This window comes from Salvelinus fontinalis, chromosome 19, assembly GCF_029448725.1.
Source record: "Salvelinus fontinalis isolate EN_2023a chromosome 19, ASM2944872v1, whole genome shotgun sequence".
Lineage (NCBI taxonomy): Eukaryota > Metazoa > Chordata > Actinopteri > Salmoniformes > Salmonidae > Salvelinus > Salvelinus fontinalis.
The window spans coordinates 50,042,146-50,062,029 of record NC_074683.1 but is presented as its reverse complement, the minus strand read 5'-3'; the positions used below and the strand labels follow the sequence as shown (position 1 = coordinate 50,062,029).

Sequence of the window (19,884 nt, the reverse complement as noted above, 5' to 3'; positions counted from 1 at the left end):
GGGGAGGGGTAATGTGAGTGTCTCTTTGAGGGGAGGGGTAATGTGAGTGTCTCTTTGGGGGAGGGGTAATGTGAGTGTCTCGTTGAGGGAGGGGTAATGTGAGTGTCTCTTTGAGGGGAGGGGTAATGTGAGTGTCTCTTTGGGGGAGGGGTAATGTGAGTGTCTCTTTTGGGGGGGGGAGTAATGTGAGTGTCTCTTTGAGGGGAGGGTTAATGTGAGTGTCTCTTTGAGGGGAGGGGTAATGTGCGTGTCTCTTTGAGGGGAGGGTTAATGTGAGTGTCTCTTTGGGGGAAGTGAGGGGTAATGTGAGTGTCTCTTTGGGGGAGGGAGGGGTAATGTGAGTGTCTCTTTGAGGGGAGGGGTAATGTGAGTGTCTCATTGGGGGAGGGAGGGTAATGTGAGTGTCTCTTTGGGGGAGGGAGGGTAATGTCAGTGTCTCTTTGTGGGAGGGAGGGTAATGTGAGTGTCTCTTTGAGGGAGGGTAATATGAGTGTCTCTTTGTGGGAGGGGTAATGTGAGTGTCTCATTGGGGGAGGGAGGGTAATGTGAGTGTCTCTTTGGGGGAGGGAGGGTAATGTGAGTGTCTCTTTGTGGGAGGGGTAATGTGAGTGTCTCATTGGGGGAGGGAGGGTAATGTGAGTGTGTCTTTGGGGGAGGGGTCATGTGATTGTCTCTTTGAGGGGAGGGGTAATGTGAGTGTCTCTTTTAGAGCGGAGGTTGTAATGTGAGTGTCTCTTTAAGGGGAGGGGTAATGTGAGTGTCTCTTTGAGGGGAGGGTAATGTGAGTGTCTCTTTGGGGGAGGGAGGGTAATGTGAGTGTCTCTTTGAGGGTAGGGTAATGTGAGTGTCTCTTTGGGGGAGGGAGGGTAATGTGAGTGTCTCTTTGAGGGGAGGGGTAATGTGAGTGTCTCTTTGGGGGAGGGGTAATGTGAGTGTCTCTTTGAGGGGGGGGTAATGTGAGTGTCTCGTTGGGGGAGGGAGGGTAATGTGAGTGTTTCGTTGGGGGAGGAAGGGTAATGTGAGTGTCTCTTTGAGGGGAGGGGTAATGTGAGTGTCTCTTTGGGGGAGGGGTAATGTGAGTGTCTCTTTGGGGGAGGGGTAATGTGAGTGTCTCTTTGGGGGAGGGGTAATGTGAGTGTCTCTTTGAGGGGGGGTAATGTGAGTGTCTCTTTGGGGGAGGGGTAATGTGAGTGTCTCGTTGGGGGAGGGAGGGTAATGTGAGTGTCTCGTTGGGGGAGGAAGGGTAATGTGAGTGTCTCGTTGGGGGAGGGGGGGTAATGTGAGTGTCTCGTTGAGGGGAGGGGTAATGTGAGTGTCTCTTTGGGGGAGGGGTAATGTGAGTGTCTCTTTGGGGGAGGGGTAATGTGAGTGTCTCTTTGGGGGAGGGGTAATGTGAGTGTCTCTTTGTGGGAGGGGTAATGTGAGTGTCTCGTTGGGGGAGGGCGGGTAATGTGAGTGTCTCTTTGGGGGAGGGAGGGGTAATGTGAGTGTCTCGTTGAGGGGAGGGGTAATATGAGTGTCTCATTGGGGGAGGGCGGGTAATGTGAGTGTCTCTTTGGGGGAGGGAGGGTAATGTGAGTGTCTCTTTGGGGGAGGGGTAATGTGAGTGTCTCTTTGAGGGGGGGGTAATGTGAGTGTCTCGTTGGGGGAGGGAGGGTAATGTGAGTGTGTCTTTGAGGGGGGGGTAATTTGAGTGTCTCTTTGGGGGAGGGAGGGTAATGTGAGTGTCTCTTTGGGGGAGGGGTAATGTGAGTGTCTCTTTGTGGGAGGGGTAATGTGAGTGTCTCTTTGATGGGGGGGGTAATGTGAGTGTGTCTTTGAGGGGGGGGGGGTAATTTGAGTGTCTCGTTGGGGGAGGGCGGGTAATGTGAGTGTCTCTTTGTGGGGGGGGTAATGTGAGTGTCTCGTTGGGGGAGGGAGGGTAATGTGAGTGTCTCTTTGAGGGGGGGGGTAATGTGAGTGTCTCTTTGGGGGAGGGGTAATTTGAGTGTCTCTTTGGGGGAGGGGTAATGTGAGTGTGTCTTTGAGGTAGGGAGGGTAATGTGAGTGTCTCTTTGAGGGGAGGGGGTAATGTGAGTGTCTCTTTGGGGGAGTGGTAATGTGAGTGTCTCTTTGGGGGAGGGGGGGGTAATGTGAGTGTCTCTTTGAGGGGAGGGGGTAATGTGAGTGTCTCTTTGAGGGGGGGGGGTAATGTGAGTGTCTCTTTGGGGGAGGGGTAATTTGAGTGTCTCTTTGGGGGAGGGGTAATGTGAGTGTGTCTTTGAGGTAGGGAGGGTAATGTGAGTGTCTCTTTGAGGGGAGGGGGTAATGTGAGTGTCTCTTTGGGGGAGTGGTAATGTGAGTGTCTCTTTGGGGGAGGGGGGGGTAATGTGAGTGTCTCTTTGAGGGGAGGGGGTAATGTGAGTGTCTCTTTGCATGGCAAAGAGGGACTTTGCATTTAATTGCAATTCCTCTGATCACTCTTCATAACATGCTGGAATATATGCAAATTGTCATCATACAAACTGAGGCAGCAGACTTTGTGAAAATGTATATTTGTGTCATTCTCAAAACTTTTGGCCACGACTGTATATTATATATTACTAACGTATAGCATATATGCTAAGACGTACACACGGGAATTCGGAAAGTGGTTTCCTCAAAAGTTTATGGTGCCTGTCAAATATGACTTTCATCAATCATACTACCAAATGGAATGTAACTGTGCTATAGAGAGAGAGACGGAAGGTCTAAATTATAACTTATCTTTTCTTGCTTGAAAACATACAGACAATATTTAGTATCTGTAATTGACCCGAGAGTACAGTGTGTCCATGATAGAGAGAGATCACTGACTGAGTGACAGTCATTGTGGGAATGTAACATCCAATCATAATGGGCGACAGATAGCCTAGCGGTTATAGCGAGGCAAGCCAGCAACCGGAAGGTTGCCAGATAGCCTAGCGGTTAGCGAGATGGTTGCCAGTTAGCCTAGCGGTTAGCGAGATGGTTGCCAGTTAGCCTAGCGGTTAGCGAGATGGTTGCCAGTTAGCCTAGCGGTTAGCGAGATGGTTGCCAGTTAGCCTAGCGGTTAGCGAGATGGTTGCCAGTTAGCCTAGCGGTTAGCGAGATGGTTGCCAGTTCGTGTCTGACGGACCAAATCTGGTGGGAAGTAACCTGGCAACTGGAGGGCTGCTGGTATCAAATCCTAGATACCGTTGTGCTCTTGTGCTGTCGGGCACTTAACCCAACAGCTCCCCGGGCACCCAGTGTGCCAGCCCCCCCGTCTCCAGAACCTGTGTCTTTCAGAGGGGTTGGGTTAAAAAGCGGAAGTAAAATTTGGTCCAAGGCACTGCATCTCAGTGCAAGAGGCGTCACTACAGTCCATGATTCGAATCGAAGCTGTATCACATCCGGCCGTGATTTGTAGTCCCATAAGGCGGCTCACAATTGGCCCAACGTCGTCCGGGTTTGGCCGGGGTAAGCCGTCATTGTAATATAAGAATTTGTTCTTAACTGACTTGTTAAATAAAAGTAAAATAAAGGTTAAATAATGGTTAAATAATGGTTAAATAAAGGTTAAATAAAGTGAGCTTAATCTTCATGCCACAATTCTTTCCTGTTTATTCCATGTTGCTGTACCCTCTACTTCCAGCAGAGGGAAGCAAACTCGTGTCTATGAGAGAATAAGAGATAAAGTTTCCAAGTATAAAATGGCAGGATATACAGTTATATACTGTAGTTCACTTGGTATTTGTAGAAAGGTTTAAAAGAGAAATGTATAGATAAATAAAACTAAATCAGATCTGTTCAGATGCAGGTTCATTTAAAGTCCAACCGACTTCCACTATATCCCCTCTGAAAGACACACATACACGTTGGAGCGGGGGGGGGGGGGGGGGGGGGGGCTGCCACACTGGGTGCCTGTGGAGCAGTTGTAGTGGGGGGATAAGTGCCCTGCTCGATGGCATCTAGGTACACTCACAGCCCCAGACAGGGTCAGACAGCGGGCTCAGAAAGACACAAGTAATGTACATGAATAGAAAACATGATGTTTGATGAGAGAGAGAGAGAGAGAGACAGAGAGAGAGACAGAGAGAGAGAAAGACAGAGAGAGAGAGAGAGAGACAGAGACAGAGAGAGAGACAGACAGAGAGAGAGAGAGAAAATTATTCCTATGAAGGGAAGTAATGATATCTGGCCTGAAGCCTACATGTCTCTGCTGTTGGTTAATTCACAGATATGACAGCTCCAAATGCCACCAATGATTCCCAGACCCAACCCAAATAAACAGCCTATGCTGTCAGTTATCACACACATACACACAGAGCCCTTTCAATACAGTGTTATAATATATAGTAATATTTCGCAATGATCTGATCAGTCATTTAAAAACTAAAACATCTTAAACCATAATAGCTTGGACAATTTTTTGTTGCAAACAGTTTCCCCCGAAAACAACAACAACAACAACAATAAAACAATATAAATACATGTTTTTTCCTCAAGCTCGTTAAAATTAGAGAAAATTCCACATAACAACAGTTGCGTGAAACTCAAACTACTTTTTGACCCTCTACGTTTTCCGTTAGAGGGCTGGTCCCAAAACAAACGCTGCTGTCAGTTGAAAGAGAAAAACTAAAGTTGTCCACATCACTGCACTGATTATATAAGCTAACATACTAGCTAGCTTTGCGTATACAAACATGACAGTGACAGCCATAGATTTAGATAATTAAAGAAAGAATAGGGCTGTAAATCCCATGGGTAATGGAGAACTACTTTCAAAACTTCGTAAGCAACTTTATTTTTGTCGATTCACTAGCTAGCTAGGCTTAGCTAACGTGAGCTAGCTAGAGAGTAGTGTGCTTTTGGATGGGACAGCTAGACAGCTAACGTTAGCTAGCTACATGTCGTGCTTTTGATAAATGTAATAGCAAACCATGTATTTTTTTTTTATCGAGTAGGTATAACGTTACTACTGTAACTGTATCCTATACTGTTAAATGCATATTTGCTTCGATTTAGCTTTGGCATCATGAAAACCTGACAGGTTGCTGCAAATTAGCTAGTTAAACTTTATACTGCCAACCGGAGTTGAATGAAATATACTCAGTGAACAAAGGCATGAACCTGATCATTGCAAACACGATTCCTTCCTCCTAGATTGGACACTGACAGTAATTTACAATAGATGCCTTAAAATGGAGAAGCCCCAGTGATGATGGAGGAGCAGAAGAGGTACTGTAGTCACACACACTCACACTCACTCACACACACACTCACACACACACACACACACACCACACCACACCACACCACACTCACATGTTCTGTCTATGGTGCGGTTACAAAGCCACGGGTCTGTCTCTGGTACTGCGACTGAAGTGACAGAGTTGCTTGTCTGTCTGTCTGTCTGTCTGTCTGTCTGTCTGTCTGTCTGTCTGTCTGTCTGTCAGCCCAGTGAAGGAGGAGAGCTCCAGAGAACGAGGCCTTCTCCACCTATGGAGAGGCTACTGCAGTAGTGTTACCCCCGAGCGGGTGCTTCTGTCCCGGCCAGTCCTCCAGGCTGCCCTTGGCATCAGCCATGGTATCCTCCTGGCCGAAGGTGAGACTTCTCTTTGGAGTCTAGTAAGAGAAATGTGTAATTAGATAAACAGCTCTTTCTACAACCTTTTAAAATGCATAATGCTTTATAACGTCATTTGGAATGTATTATAATACACTTATCATGAGTTATAATAATGACTAAGCGTCCATATGTAGCGTATAGATTTTAATAGTGAGTAAGATTTCCACTGTATTTCATCCGTTACACATAGAAAATATACTTGAAAATGTGTAACTTATACCGTTTGGGATAACCTGATGAAGATCACTGTATACCTGCTCTCTTCACCGTCCTATTTGTCTCCAGGTGGGCTGGTGTACAGCTTCGGGGACCTGACGTGGAGACAGGGCTTGAGGGTTCCTCCTACTTACCCTCTCCTTGAGTCTGTCCTCTCTGGTCAACGTGTTGTGTCTGTAGCTGCAGGCTCCTTCCACTGTGGCGCCGTCACACAGGAAGGGGCTGTGTACATGTGGGGAGAGAACTCCTCGGGACAGTGTGGTCTGTCAGAGAGAAGCCTGGTCCCAGATCCTAGCCTCGTCAGTACGGTGGACTCTGAGACTGTCCCTCCACAGGTGATATATCTGTTTATATTCTTATTTTCATCCCGAAATACTAATCCAAGATTATAGAAAACAATTCAGACATCTTTGAAAACAACAGATAAAACAATGACAATAGCTGTGTTTCCATCCAATTGGTGACAGATTTTCATGCAAATATTTAAAAATCTGAATAAAAATAATATGTGCATATTCCTACCAGTAATGTGTTTCCATATTTAAAAAAAAATTAACCTTTATTTAACTAGGCAGGTCAGTTAAGAACAAATTCTTATTTTCAATGACGGCCTAGGAACAGTGGGTTAACTGCCTTGTTCAGGGGCAGAACGACAGATTTTTACCTTGTCAGCTCTGGGTATTCGATCCAGCAACCTTTCGGTTACTAGTCCAACGCTCTAACCACGAGGCTACCTGCCGCCCCATCCCGATATTCTGTCTGTCTATTCTGGTTAAGCAATAAGGCATGAGAACCCGGGGATTGTCGTGTGAATAATTCCTGACCAAGTGCTGTTGTTAGGCCTGAGGTGAAGCCAAGGGCCGGAGGAGTTATTCACGATAATTCCCGGGTTTGAGTGCCTTATTGCTTTTATAAAACGGTTGTATATATATAAAAAATAGATTAACGACATGTTTTCAATAAAAACTGTTTTTTAATAAGTACATTTGTTTTATTTAACCCTTCCAACATACAAAATAGTTTGGCCAAATGGACTGGTCGTTCATTCTGAGATTCTGTAGTTGTTAGCCAAATGGACTGGTCGTTCATTCTGAGATTCTGTAGTTGTTAGCCAAATGGGCTGGTCGTTCATTCTGAGATTCTGTAGTTGTTAGCCAAATGGGCTGGTCGTTCATTCTGAGATTCTGTAGTTGTTAGCCAAATGGGCTGGTCGTTCATTCTGAGATTCTGTAGTTGTTAGCCAAATGGACTGGTCGTTCATTCTGAGATTCTGTAGTTGCTAGCCAAATGGACTGGTCGTTCATTCTGAGATTCTGTAGTTGCTAGCCAAATGGACTGGTCGTTCATTCTGAGATTCTGTAGTTGCTAGCCAAATGGGCTGGTCGTTCATTCTGAGATTCTGTAGTTGCTAGCCAAATGGACTGGTCGTTCATTCTGAGATTCTGTAGTTGCTAGCCAAATGGGCTGGTCGTTCATTCTGAGATTCTGTAGTTGCTAGCCAAATGGGCTGGTCGTTCATTCTGAGATTCTGTAGTTGCTAGCCAAATGGACTGGTCGTTCATTCTGAGATTCTGTAGTTGCTAGCCAAATGGACTGGTCGTTCATTCTGAGATTCTGTAGTTGCTAGCCAAATGGGCTGGTCGTTCATTCTGAGATTCTGTAGTTGTTAGCCAAATGGACTGGTCGTTCATTCTGAGATTCTGTAGTTGCTAGCCAAATGGACTGGTCGTTCATTCTGAGATTCTATAGTTGCTAGCCAAATGGACTGGTCGTTCATTCTGAGATTCTGTAGTTGCTAGCCAAATGGGCTGGTCGTTCATTCTGAGATTCTGTAGTTGCTAGCCAAATGGGCTGGTCGTTCATTCTGAGATTCTGTAGTTGCTAGCCAAATGGACTGGTCGTTCATTCTGAGATTCTGTAGTTGCTAGCCAAATGGGCTGGTCGTTCATTCTGAGATTCTGTAGTTGCTAGCCAAATGGACTGGTCGTTCATTCTGAGATTCTGTAGTTGTTAGCCAAATGGGCAGGTCGTTCATTCTGAGATTCTGTAGTTGCTAGCCAAATGGACTGGTCGTTCATTCTGAGATTCTGTAGTTGTTAGCCAAATGGGCTGGTCGTTCATTCTGAGATTCTGTAGTTGTTAGCCAAATGGACTGGTCGTTCATTCTGAGATTCTGTAGTTGTTAGCCAAATGGGCTGGTCGTTCATTCTGAGATTCTGTAGTTGTTAGCCAAATGGGCTGGTCGTTCATTCTGAGATTCTGTAGTTGTTAGCCAAATGGACTGGTCGTTCATTCTGAGATTCTGTAGTTGCTATCCAAATGGGCTGGTCGTTCATTCTATCCATTCTATTTGCAATGGTTGCTATGCTAAACAAAACATTGGGATGTAGCTATGCAGGCTAGCTACTTCCCCTTTGCTAGCTAGCCAACTAAAGCTGATACACAATCACGTCAAGCAGCTGAAAGGACAGCAAACGATGTGCACTTGAGTTCGTTTTACTTTCGTTGCATATATCCTTATCATTAAAAATCCTACAATGTGATTTTCTGGATTTTTTTTCCCTCATTTTGTCTGTCATAGTTGAAGTTTACCTATGATGAAAATTACAGGCCTCTCTCATCTTTTTAAGTGGGAGAACTTGCACAATTGGTGGCTGACTAAATACTTTTTTGCCCCACTGTAGCTATGCAGGCTAACTACTTCTCCTTTACTAGCTAGCCAACTAAAGCTAATACACAAACACTGAAAGGACAGCAAACGATGTGCACTTGAGTTTGTCTTACTTTCGTTGGAATATACGTATATCCATTATAATGATCCTAGTAAAATGAATTGGCCTGGATCAGAGAAGCTGTCTGTCTTGTCACATTCATACGCATGGAACAGTGGAGATTACCAAACCGACTGGTCGGAGAGGCAGACAGACAGCTTGGTTTAGAGACACCTCAACTGTTCCAAACCAAATTCCAGCCTAGTAGCATTGGGGATATAATGTCTAGATACTTTTTTACAGGGGAGATGAAGTTTATAAATTGACTGGCTGGGCTGTGGGATTGTGATGCTATAAATCCATGCTATCAACCAATCAGCATCCAGAATCCAAACATCCCGTTTTATAATTATTGTTAGACGTTGACAGCACCTCTTCACCAGGTCAAATCCCGTGGTACATGTAAACGGACTTGGTAACTGTGATTCTGTCCCTCCCAACAGATCATCAGGATCCTGGAGGTAACCTGCGGGGAGCAGCACACTCTGGCTCTGTCTGCCCAGCATGAGGTGTGGGCCTGGGGCAGCGGCTGCCAGCTGGGTCTGGTCACCAGTGTGTTCCCCGTGTGGAGACCCCAGAAAGTGGAGCACCTGGCTGGGAAGCACGTCGTTCAGGTGAGTGCTGCTTATTAGACATACGTCTAGAGTTACCTCAGTCAACAATACATCATCTCAGTCAACAATACATCATCTCAGTCAACAGTACATCATCTCAGTCAACAATACATCATCTCAGTCAACAATACATCGTCTCAGTCAACAATACATCATCTCAGTCAACAATACATCATCTCAGTCAACAATACATCATCTCAGTCAACAATACATCATCTCAGTCATTTCAACAATACATCACCTCAGTCAACAATACATCATCTCAGTCAACAATACATCGTCTCAGTCAACAATACATCATCTCAGTCAACAATACATCATCTCAGTCAACAATACATCATCTCAGTCAACAATACATCATCTCAGTCATTTCAACAATACATCACCTCAGTCAACAATACATCATCTCAGTCATTTCAACAATACATCACCTCAGTCAACAATACATCACCTCAGTCAACAATACATCACCTCAGTCATTTCAACAATACATCACCTCAGTCAACAATACATCATCTCAGTCAACAATACATCACCTCAGTCATTTCAACAATACATCACCTCAGTCATTTCAACAATACATCATCTCAGTCAACAATACATCATCTCAGTCAACAATACATCATCTCAGTCATTTCAACAATACATCATCTCAGTCATTTCAACAATACATCATCTCAGTCAACAATACATCATCTCAGTCAACAATACATCACCTCAGTCATTTCAACAATACATCATCTTCTGTCATTTCAACAATACATCATCTCAGTCAACAATACATCATCTCAGTCATTTCAACAATACATAATCTCAGTCAACAATACATCATCTCAGTCAACAATACATCATCTCAGTCAACAGTACATCATCTCAGTCAACAGTACATCATCTCAGTCAACAGTACATCATCTCAGTCAACAATACATCATCTCAGTCAACAATACATCATCTCAGTCAACAATACATCATCTCAGTCATTTCAACAATACATCATCTCAGTCAACAATACATCATCTCAGTCAACAATACATCACCTCAGTCATTTCAACAATACACCATTTCAGTCAACAATACATCACCTCAGTCATTTCAACAATACATCATCTCAGTCAACAATACATCATCTCAGTCATTTCAACAATACATCATCTCAGTCATTTCAACAATACATCATCTCAGTCAACAATACATCATCTCAGTCAACAATACATCACCTCAGTCATTTCAACAATACATCATCTCAGTCAACAATACATCATCTCAGTCAACAATACATCATCTCAGTCATTTCAACAATACATCATCTCAGTCAACAATACATCATCTCAGTCAACAATACATCATCTCAGTCAACAATACACCATCTCAGTCATTTCAACAATACACCATCTCAGTCATTTCAACAATACATCATCTCAGTCAACAATACATCATCTCAGTCAACAATACACCATCTCTGTCATTTCAACAATACATCATTTCAGTCAACAATACATCATCTCAGTCATTTCAACAATACATCATCTCAGTCAACAATACATCATCTCAGTCAACAATACATCATCTCAGTCATTTCAACAATACATCATTTCAGTCAACAATACATCATCTCAGTCATTTCAACAATACATCATCTTCTGTCATTTCAACAATACATCATCTCAGTCAACAATACATCATCTCAGTCATTTCAACAATACATAATCTCAGTCAACAATACATCATCTCAGTCAACAATACATCATCTCAGTCAACAGTACATCATCTCAGTCAACAGTACATCATCTCAGTCAACAGTGCATCATCTCAGTCAACAATACATCATCTCAGTCAACAATACATCATCTCAGTCATTTCAACAATACATCATCTCAGTCAACAATACATAATCTCAGTCAACAATACATCACCTCAGTCATTTCAACAATACATCATCTCAGTCAACAATACATCATCTCAGTCATTTCAACAATACATCATCTCAGTCATTTCAACAATACATCATCTCAGTCAACAATACATCATCTCAGTCAACAATACATCACCTCAGTCATTTCAACAATACATCATCTCAGTCAACAATACATCATCTCAGTCAACAATACATCATCTCAGTCATTTCAACAATACATCATCTCAGTCAACAATACATCATCTCTGTCAACAATACACCATCTCAGTCATTTCAACAATACATCATCTCAGTCAACAATACACCATCTCAGTCATTTCAACAATACACCATCTCAGTCATTTCAACAATACATCATCTCAGTCAACAATACACCATCTCAGTCATTTCAACAATACACCATCTCAGTCATTTCAACAATACATCATCTCAGTCAACAATACATCATCTCAGTCAACAATACATAATCTCAGTCATTTCAACAATACATCATCTCAGTCAACAATACATCATCTCAGTCAACAATACATCATCTCAGTCATTTCAACAATACATCATTTCAGTCAACAATACATCATCTCAGTCATTTCAACAATACATCATCTCAGTCAACAATACATCATCTCAGTCATTGCAACAATACATCATTTCAGTCAACAATACACCATCTCAGTCATTTCAACAATACATAATCTCAGTCAACAATACATCATCTCAGTCATTTCAACAATACATAATTTCAGTCAACAATACATCATCTCTGTCATTACAACAATACATCATCTCAGTCAACAATACACCATCTCTGTCATTTCAACAATACATCATTTCAGTCAACAATACATCATCTCAGTCAACAATACATCATCTCAGTCATTTCAACAATACATCACCTCAGTCAACAATACATCATCTCTGTCATTACAACAATACATCATCTCAGTCAACAATACATCATCTCAGTCAACAATACATCATCTCAGTCAACAATACATCATCTCAGTCAACAATACATCATCTCAGTCATTTCAACAATACATCATCTCAGTCAACAATACATCATCTCAGTCAACAATACATCATCTCAGTCATTTCAACAATACATCATCTCAGTCAACAATACATCATCTCAGTCAACAATACATCATCTCAGTCAACAATACATCATCTCAGTCAACAATACATCACCTCAGTCATTTCAACAATACATCATCTCAGTCAACAATACATCATCTCAGTCATTTCAACAATACATCATCTCAGTCAACAATACATCATCTCAGTCAACAATACATCATCTCAGTCAACAATACATCACCTCAGTCATTTCAACAATACATCATCTCAGTCAACAATACATCATCTCAGTCAACAATACACCACCTCAGTCATTTCAACAATACATCACCTCAGTCATTTCAACAATACATCATCTCAGTCAACAATACATCATTTCAGTCAACAATACATCATCTCAGTCAACAATACATCATCTCAGTCATTTCAACAATACATCACCTCAGTCAACAATACATCATCTCAGTCATTACAACAATACATCATCTCAGTCAACAATACACCATCTCAGTCATTACAACAATACATCACCTCAGTCAACAATACATCACCTCAGTCAACAATACATCATCTCAGTCAACAATACATCATCTCAGTCAACAATACATCATCTCAGTCAACAATACACCATCTCAGTCAACAATACATCATCTCAGTCAACAATACATCATCTCAGTCAACAATACATCATCTCAGTCAACAATACATCATCTCTGTCATTACAACAATACATCATCTCAGTCAACAATACATCATCTCAGTCAACAATACACCATCTCTGTCATTTCAACAATACATCATTTCAGTCAACAATACATCATCTCAGTCAACAATACATCATTTCAGTCAACAATACATCATTTCAGTCAACAATACATCATCTCAAGTCAACAATACATCATCTCAGTCAACAATACATCATCTCAGTCAACAATACACCATCTCAGTCATTTCAACAATACATCACTTCAGTCAACAATACATCATCTCTGTCATTACAACAATACATCATCTCAGTCAACAATACATCATCTCAGTCAACAATACACCATCTCTGTCATTTCAACAATACATCATCTCAGTCAACAATACATCATCTCAGTCAGTCAACAATACATCATCTCAGTCAACAATACATCATCCCAGTCAACAATACATCATCTCAGTCAACAATACATCATCTCAGTCAACAATACATCATCTCAGTCAACAATACATCATCTCAGTCATTTCAACAATACATACTGTATATAAAAAAAATGGAGTATTTAAAAGCCAATATAATGACGTCCGTTGACTTCTGTCCGTTGTGGTCCAGGTGGCGTGCGGAGGATACCACAGCCTGGCCTTGGTACGGCGCTTCCCTGCACCAGACTCTCAGTTCGCCGGGCCGACAGCTACTGAAAAGTGTGACCAGTGCAGGCAGCTGCTCCTCTTTATGGTGGATAAAGGGGACCATGTCAGTATCAACGACAGCCACTATTGCCCCCTCGGGGTTGAGTTGGCTGATGGCAAACCAGGGAGCTGCTCACGATCTAGACAGGCCTCCCCAGCCAGACAGGCCTCCCCATCCGGACAGGCCTCCCCAGCCGGACAGGCCTCCCCATCCGGACAGGCCTCCCCATCCGGACAGGCCTCCCCATCCGGACAGGCCTCCCCATCCGGACAGGCCTCCCCAGCCGGACAGGCCTCCCCAGCCGGACAGGCCTCCCCATCCGGACAGGCCTCCCCATCCGGACATGCCTCCCCATCCGGACAGGCCTCCCCATCCGGACAGGCCTCCCCAGCCGGACAGGCCTCCCCAGCCGGACAGGCCTCCCCAGCCGGACAGGCCTCCCCAGCCCAGAGACACAGAGCCACAGCCTGCCCACTCTCTCAGGCAGTCAGCCCTGACCCGGGCCCTGACCCTATTATAGGTCCAGAACACCTCTTTTCTAGTGACACTGACAGTTCTCTCAGAGAGTCTGGCTCCAAAGAACAAACTAACCAAGATGATACTGGTACCTCTGACCCTCAAAGACAAGGCCCTGGGACTCTGACAGAGTCAGACAGCCACCCGGCTCTAACGCAGGCGAGGAGGCAAGCCACATCTTCGACCGACGAGAAGGAACTGAAGGAACTCCTCAAGAGAACGTCTGCTCACGTCCTGAGCCTGTCTGAACAGAATGACAATGACATCACGGGGAATCCAATCACCTTAGCCAATCAGACAGCAGGGGATTCACTCACCTTAGCCAATCAGACAGCAGGGGATTCACTCACCTTAGCCAATCAGACAGCAGGGGATTCACTCACCTTAGCCAGTCAGACAGCAGGAGATCTACTCACCCTGGTAAGTCATGTCCCAGGACAGTGCCTAAAAGGTGACCTACCTGATCAAGATCCCGCCGTGGCATCCGGCCTGTCATGTTCACTACCAGAGAACTGCACGGGGGCTTTAACGGGCCGTGCTTTAACGGGCCGTGCTTTAACGGGCCGGGCTTTAACGGGCCGTGCTTTAACTGGCCGCGCTGCCTCTGCCTCACCCTTCGAGGTAAACACCGGCTCCAGCAGCAGCCTCTGTGACTCATCTCAGAGTGAAGGGCGTATCCCAGTCGCGGGGCTGTGCGAGGCTCTGTCTGGGCCTGTCATGGCATACAGGAAGACCAACCAGGAAGTGCGTCTCTGTATGGAGGAGGCCTCCTTGCAAGGGAAGAAATGCTCCAGTCTGACTGATATCCTGCTGGAGGAGGTCACAGAGGGGAGTAGACGACACTCACTACCTCCTCTTCTCTCTCATGGTAGGTGTGGTCACCACCTCCTCTCTCATGGTAGGTGTGGTCACTACCTCCTCTCTCATGGTAGGTGTGGTCACCACCTCCTCTCTCATGGTAGGTGTGGTCACTACCTCCTCTCTCATGGTAGGTGTGGTCACTACCTCCTCTCTCATGGTAGGTGTGGTCACCACCTCCTCTCTCATGGTAGGTGTGGTCACTACCTCCTCTCTCATGGTAGGTGTGGTCACCACCTCCTCTCTCATGGTAGGTGTGGTCACTACCTCCTCTCCTCATGGTAGGTGTGGTCACTACCTCCTCTCTCATGGTAGGTGTGGTCACCACCTCCTCTCTCATGGTAGGTGTGGTCACCACCTCCTCTCTCATGGTAGGTGTGGTCACTACCTCCTCTCTCATGGTAGGTGTGGTCACTACCTCCTCTCCTCATGGTAGGTGTGGTCACTACCTCCTCTCTCATGGTAGGTGTGGTCACCACCTCCTCTCTCATGGTAGGTGTGGTCACCACCTCCTCTCTCATGGTAGGTGTGGTCACTACCTCCTCTCCTCATGGTAGGTGTGGTCACCACCTCCTCTCCTCATGGTAGGTGTGGTCACTACCTCCTCTCTCATGGTAGGTGTGGTCACCACCTCCTCTCTCATGGTAGGTGTGGTCACCACCTCCTCTCTCATGGTAGGTGTGGTCACTACCTCCTCTCTCATGGTAGGTGTGGTCACTACCTCCTCTCTCATGGTAGGTGTGGTCACCACCTCCTCTCTCATGGTAGGTGTGGTCACTACCTCCTCTCTCATGGTAGGTGTGGTCACTACCTCCTCTCTCATGGTAGGTGTGGTCACTACCTCCTCTCCTCATGGTAGGTGTGGTCACTACCTCCTCTCTCATGGTAGGTGTGGTCACCACCTCCTCTCTCATGGTAGGTGTGGTCACTACCTCCTCTCTCATGGTAGGTGTGGTCACCACCTCCTCTCTCATGGTAGGTGTGGTCACTACCTCCTCTCTCATGGTAGGTGTGGTCACTACCTCCTCTCTCATGGTAGGTGTGGTCACCACCTCCTCTCTCATGGTAGGTGTGGTCACCACCTCCTCTCTCATGGTAGGTGTGGTCACTACCTCCTCTCTCATGGTAGGTGTGGTCACCACCTCCTCTCTCATGGTAGGTGTGGTCACTACCTCCTCTCTCATGGTAGGTGTGGTCACTACCTCCTCTCTCATGGTAGGTGTGGTCACTACCTCCTCTCTCATGGTAGGGGTGGTCACTACCTCCTCTCTCATGGTAGGGGTGGTCACTACCTCCTCTCTCATGGTAGGGGTGGTCACTACCTCCTCTCTCATGGTAGGTGTGGTCACTACCTCCTCTCTCATGGTAGGTGTGGTCACTACCTCCTCTCTCATGGTAGGTGTGGTCACTACCTCCTCTCTCATGGTAGGTGTGGTCACTACCTCCTCTCTCATGGTAGGTGTGGTCACTACCTCCTCTCTCATGGTAGGTGTGGTCACTACCTCCTCTCTCATGGTAGGTGTGGTCACTACCTCCTCTCTCATGGTAGGTGTGGTCACTACCTCCTCTCTCATGGTAGGTGTGGTCACTACCTCCTCTCTCATGGTAGGTGTGGTCACTACCTCCTCTCTCATGGTAGGTGTGGTCACTACCTCCTCTCTCATGGTAGGTGTGGTCACTACCTCCTCTCTCATGGTAGGTGTGGTCACTACCTCCTCTCTCATGGTAGGTGTGGTCACTACCTCCTCTCTCATGGTAGGTGTGGTCACTACCTCCTCTCTCATGGTAGGTGTGGTCACTACCTCCTCTCTCATGGTAGGTGTGGTCACTACCTCCTCTCTCATGGTAGGTGTGGTCACTACCTCCTCTCTCATGGTAGGTGTGGTCACCACCTCCTCTCTCATGGTAGGTGTGGTCACCACCTCCTCTCTCATGGTAGGTGTGGTCACTACCTCCTCTCTCATGGTAGGTGTGGTCACTACCTCCTCTCTCATGGTAGGTGTGGTCACCACCTCCTCTCTCATGGTAGGTGTGGTCACTACCTCCTCTCTCATGGTAGTTGTGGTCACCACCTCCTCTCTCATGGTAGGTGTGGTCACTACCTCCTCTCTCATGGTAGGTGTGGTCACTACCTCCTCTCTCATGGTAGGTGTGGTCACTACCTCCTCTCTCATGGTAGGTGTGGTCACTACCTCCTCTCTCATGGTAGGTGTGGTCACTACCTCCTCTCTCATGGTAGGTGTGGTCACTACCTCCTCTCTCATGGTAGGGGTGGTCACTACCTCCTCTCTCATGGTAGGTGTGGTCACTACCTCCTCTCTCATGGTAGGGGTGGTCACTACCTCCTCTCTCATGGTAGGTGTGGTCACTACCTCCTCTCTCATGGTAGGTGTGGTCACTACCTCCTCTCTCATGGTAGGTGTGGTCACTACCTCCTCTCTCATGGTAGGTGTGGTCACTACCTCCTCTCTCATGGTAGGTGTGGTCACCACCTCCTCTCTCATGGTAGGTGTGGTCACCACCTCCTCTCTCATGGTAGGTGTGGTCACTACCTCCTCTCTCATGGTAGGTGTGGTCACCACCTCCTCTCTCATGGTAGGTGTGGTCACCACCTCCTCTCTCATGGTAGGTGTGGTCACTACCTCCTCTCTCATGGTAGGTGTGGTCACCACCTCCTCTCTCATGGTAGGTGTGGTCACTACCTCCTCTCTCATGGTAGGTGTGGTCACTACCTCCTCTCTCATGGTAGGTGTGGTCACTACCTCCTCTCTCATGGTAGGTGTGGTCACTACCTCCTCTCTCATGGTAGGTGTGGTCACTACCTCCTCTCTCATGGTAGGGGTGGTCACTACCTCCTCTCTCATGGTAGGGGTGGTCACTACCTCCTCTCTCATGGTAGGGGTGGTCACTACCTCCTCTCTCATGGTAGGTGTGGTCACTACCTCCTCTCTCATGGTAGGTGTGGTCACTACCTCCTCTCTCATGGTAGGTGTGGTCACTACCTCCTCTCTCATGGTAGGTGTGGTCACTACCTCCTCTCTCATGGTAGGTGTGGTCACTACCTCTTCTCTCATGGTAGGTGTGGTCACTACCTCCTCTCTCATGGTAGGTGTGGTCACTACCTCCTCTCTCATGGTAGGTGTGGTCACTACCTCCTCTCTCATGGTAGGTGTGGTCACCACCTCCTCTCTCATGGTAGGTGTGGTCACCACCTCCTCTCTCATGGTAGGTGTGGTCACTACCTCCTCTCTCATGGTAGGTGTGGTCACCACCTCCTCTCCTCTCTCATTAAGGTTACACCTTAGCGTAGGTCTGCAAAATCAAGCAAATATTACTGAACTCTTGACAAAAGCATGTTTTGACACTAGGCAGGTTTCCATTGAACCAGCTTTATCCGACAAAAACACTGTAGGTTTTTGCGAAGTGTGACGTTATTTAACTTCTCTGCGCTACGGATCCCTTTTACGGGATCACTTTCCTAAACAACCGCTAGAATTGCAGGGCGCCAAATGCATAAATATTATTAAAAATATTTATAATCATGCAATCACAAGTGAAATATACCAAAACACAGCTTAGCTTGTTGTTAATCCACCTATCGTGTCAGATTTTGAAAATATATTTTACAGCGAAAGAAATCCAAGCTTTTGTGAGTGTAGCTTTCAATGCTACAACAGTTAGCCCCAAATTAGCATGGTCACGAAAGTCAGAAAAGCAATCAAATTAATCGCTTACCTTTGATAATCTTCGGATGTTTCCACTCACGAGACTCCCAGTTACACAACAAATGTTATTTTTGTTCGATAAATATTTGGGTTGCGCATTATGTTGAGAACCAAAGCAGTGTTCCGTTTGACAAATTCCAAAAAGTATCCGTAATGGTCGTAGAAACATGTCAAATGTTTTTTTATAATCAATCCTCAGGTTGTTTTTAACAAACATAATCGATAATATTTCACCCGGACTGTAACCTATTCATTAAGAGAGAAAAGGAAAATGGGGTGCCCCTCTCTCGCGCGCAGGAAATATTCAGTGGACACCTGACTACTTTTGAAAAAACTTGCTCATTTTTCAAAATAAAAGCCTGAAACTATGTCTAAAGCCTGGTCACAGCCTGAGGAAGCCATTGGAAAAGGAATCTGGTTGATACCCCCTTTTAAATGGAGGATAGACGGGCCAGGAAACACAGTTAAAAAAAAAAAAATATTACTTCCGGGTTACATTTTCTCAGGTTTTCGCTTGCAGAATAAGTCTTGTTATACTCACAGACAATATTTTGACAGTTTTGGAAACTTTAGAGTGTTTTCTATCCTAATCTGTAAATTATATGCATATTCTACGATCTGGGCCAGAGAAAATGTCAGTTTACGTTGGGCACGTTATTAAAAAAAAAGAATAATTCTGACCCCTAGCGCTAAGAAGTTAACACAAGATGTTTCAATTGAAACACCTTAGCAGACAACTGTTGCATCTATTTTCTAACTTTCTAAATGTCGACAAAATAATCCCTGGACAAGTTATTGGGAACATAGCCACTGTAGTGTTTTTTTTTAGTTTTTTTTTTCATTAGTGACATTGCGAATATCATATTTTAGGCATTTAATTCTGATTGAACGAGCTATGTATCTAACCCGGTTGTTTCAGCATGAGATAATGAGCTAAGTCCCAAATTTACACGCTCATGGATACAGAGCCTCGGAAATATAAGATCCGGTCCTGATTAGGAGTCAATCCCCTTTTTTCTAAGAGTGTACAGCGGGCTCCAACATTACTGGCACCCCTGACTGGCAATCACAAAAAATAATACAACAAATATAAACAATATAATTATAGAGAGAAACTCAAAATACCAACATGTGAGAAATACTGTACTTTATTAATGTTTCAATGGAACCAACCACAATCATACA

General features: G+C 45.1%; 1 protein-coding gene across 3 annotated transcripts in view; it reads left to right on the top strand.

The window, feature by feature from the left end:
- The first annotated feature begins 4,586 nt into the window (after positions 1-4,586).
- Positions 4,587-19,884, top strand: part of als2a (alsin Rho guanine nucleotide exchange factor ALS2 a) — a 127,877-nt gene continuing 112,579 nt past the window's right edge. For all 3 annotated transcript variants that reach the window (XM_055871888.1, XM_055871887.1, XM_055871889.1), the window contains exons 1-6: positions 4,587-4,773; positions 5,146-5,220; positions 5,439-5,587; positions 5,897-6,162; positions 9,042-9,212; positions 13,523-14,984. In XM_055871888.1, coding sequence (XP_055727863.1) covers positions 5,201-5,220; positions 5,439-5,587; positions 5,897-6,162; positions 9,042-9,212; positions 13,523-14,984 — 2,068 coding nt within the window. In that variant the 5' untranslated portion in view covers positions 4,587-4,773; positions 5,146-5,200. The remainder of the gene's footprint in view (positions 4,774-5,145; positions 5,221-5,438; positions 5,588-5,896; positions 6,163-9,041; positions 9,213-13,522; positions 14,985-19,884) is intronic.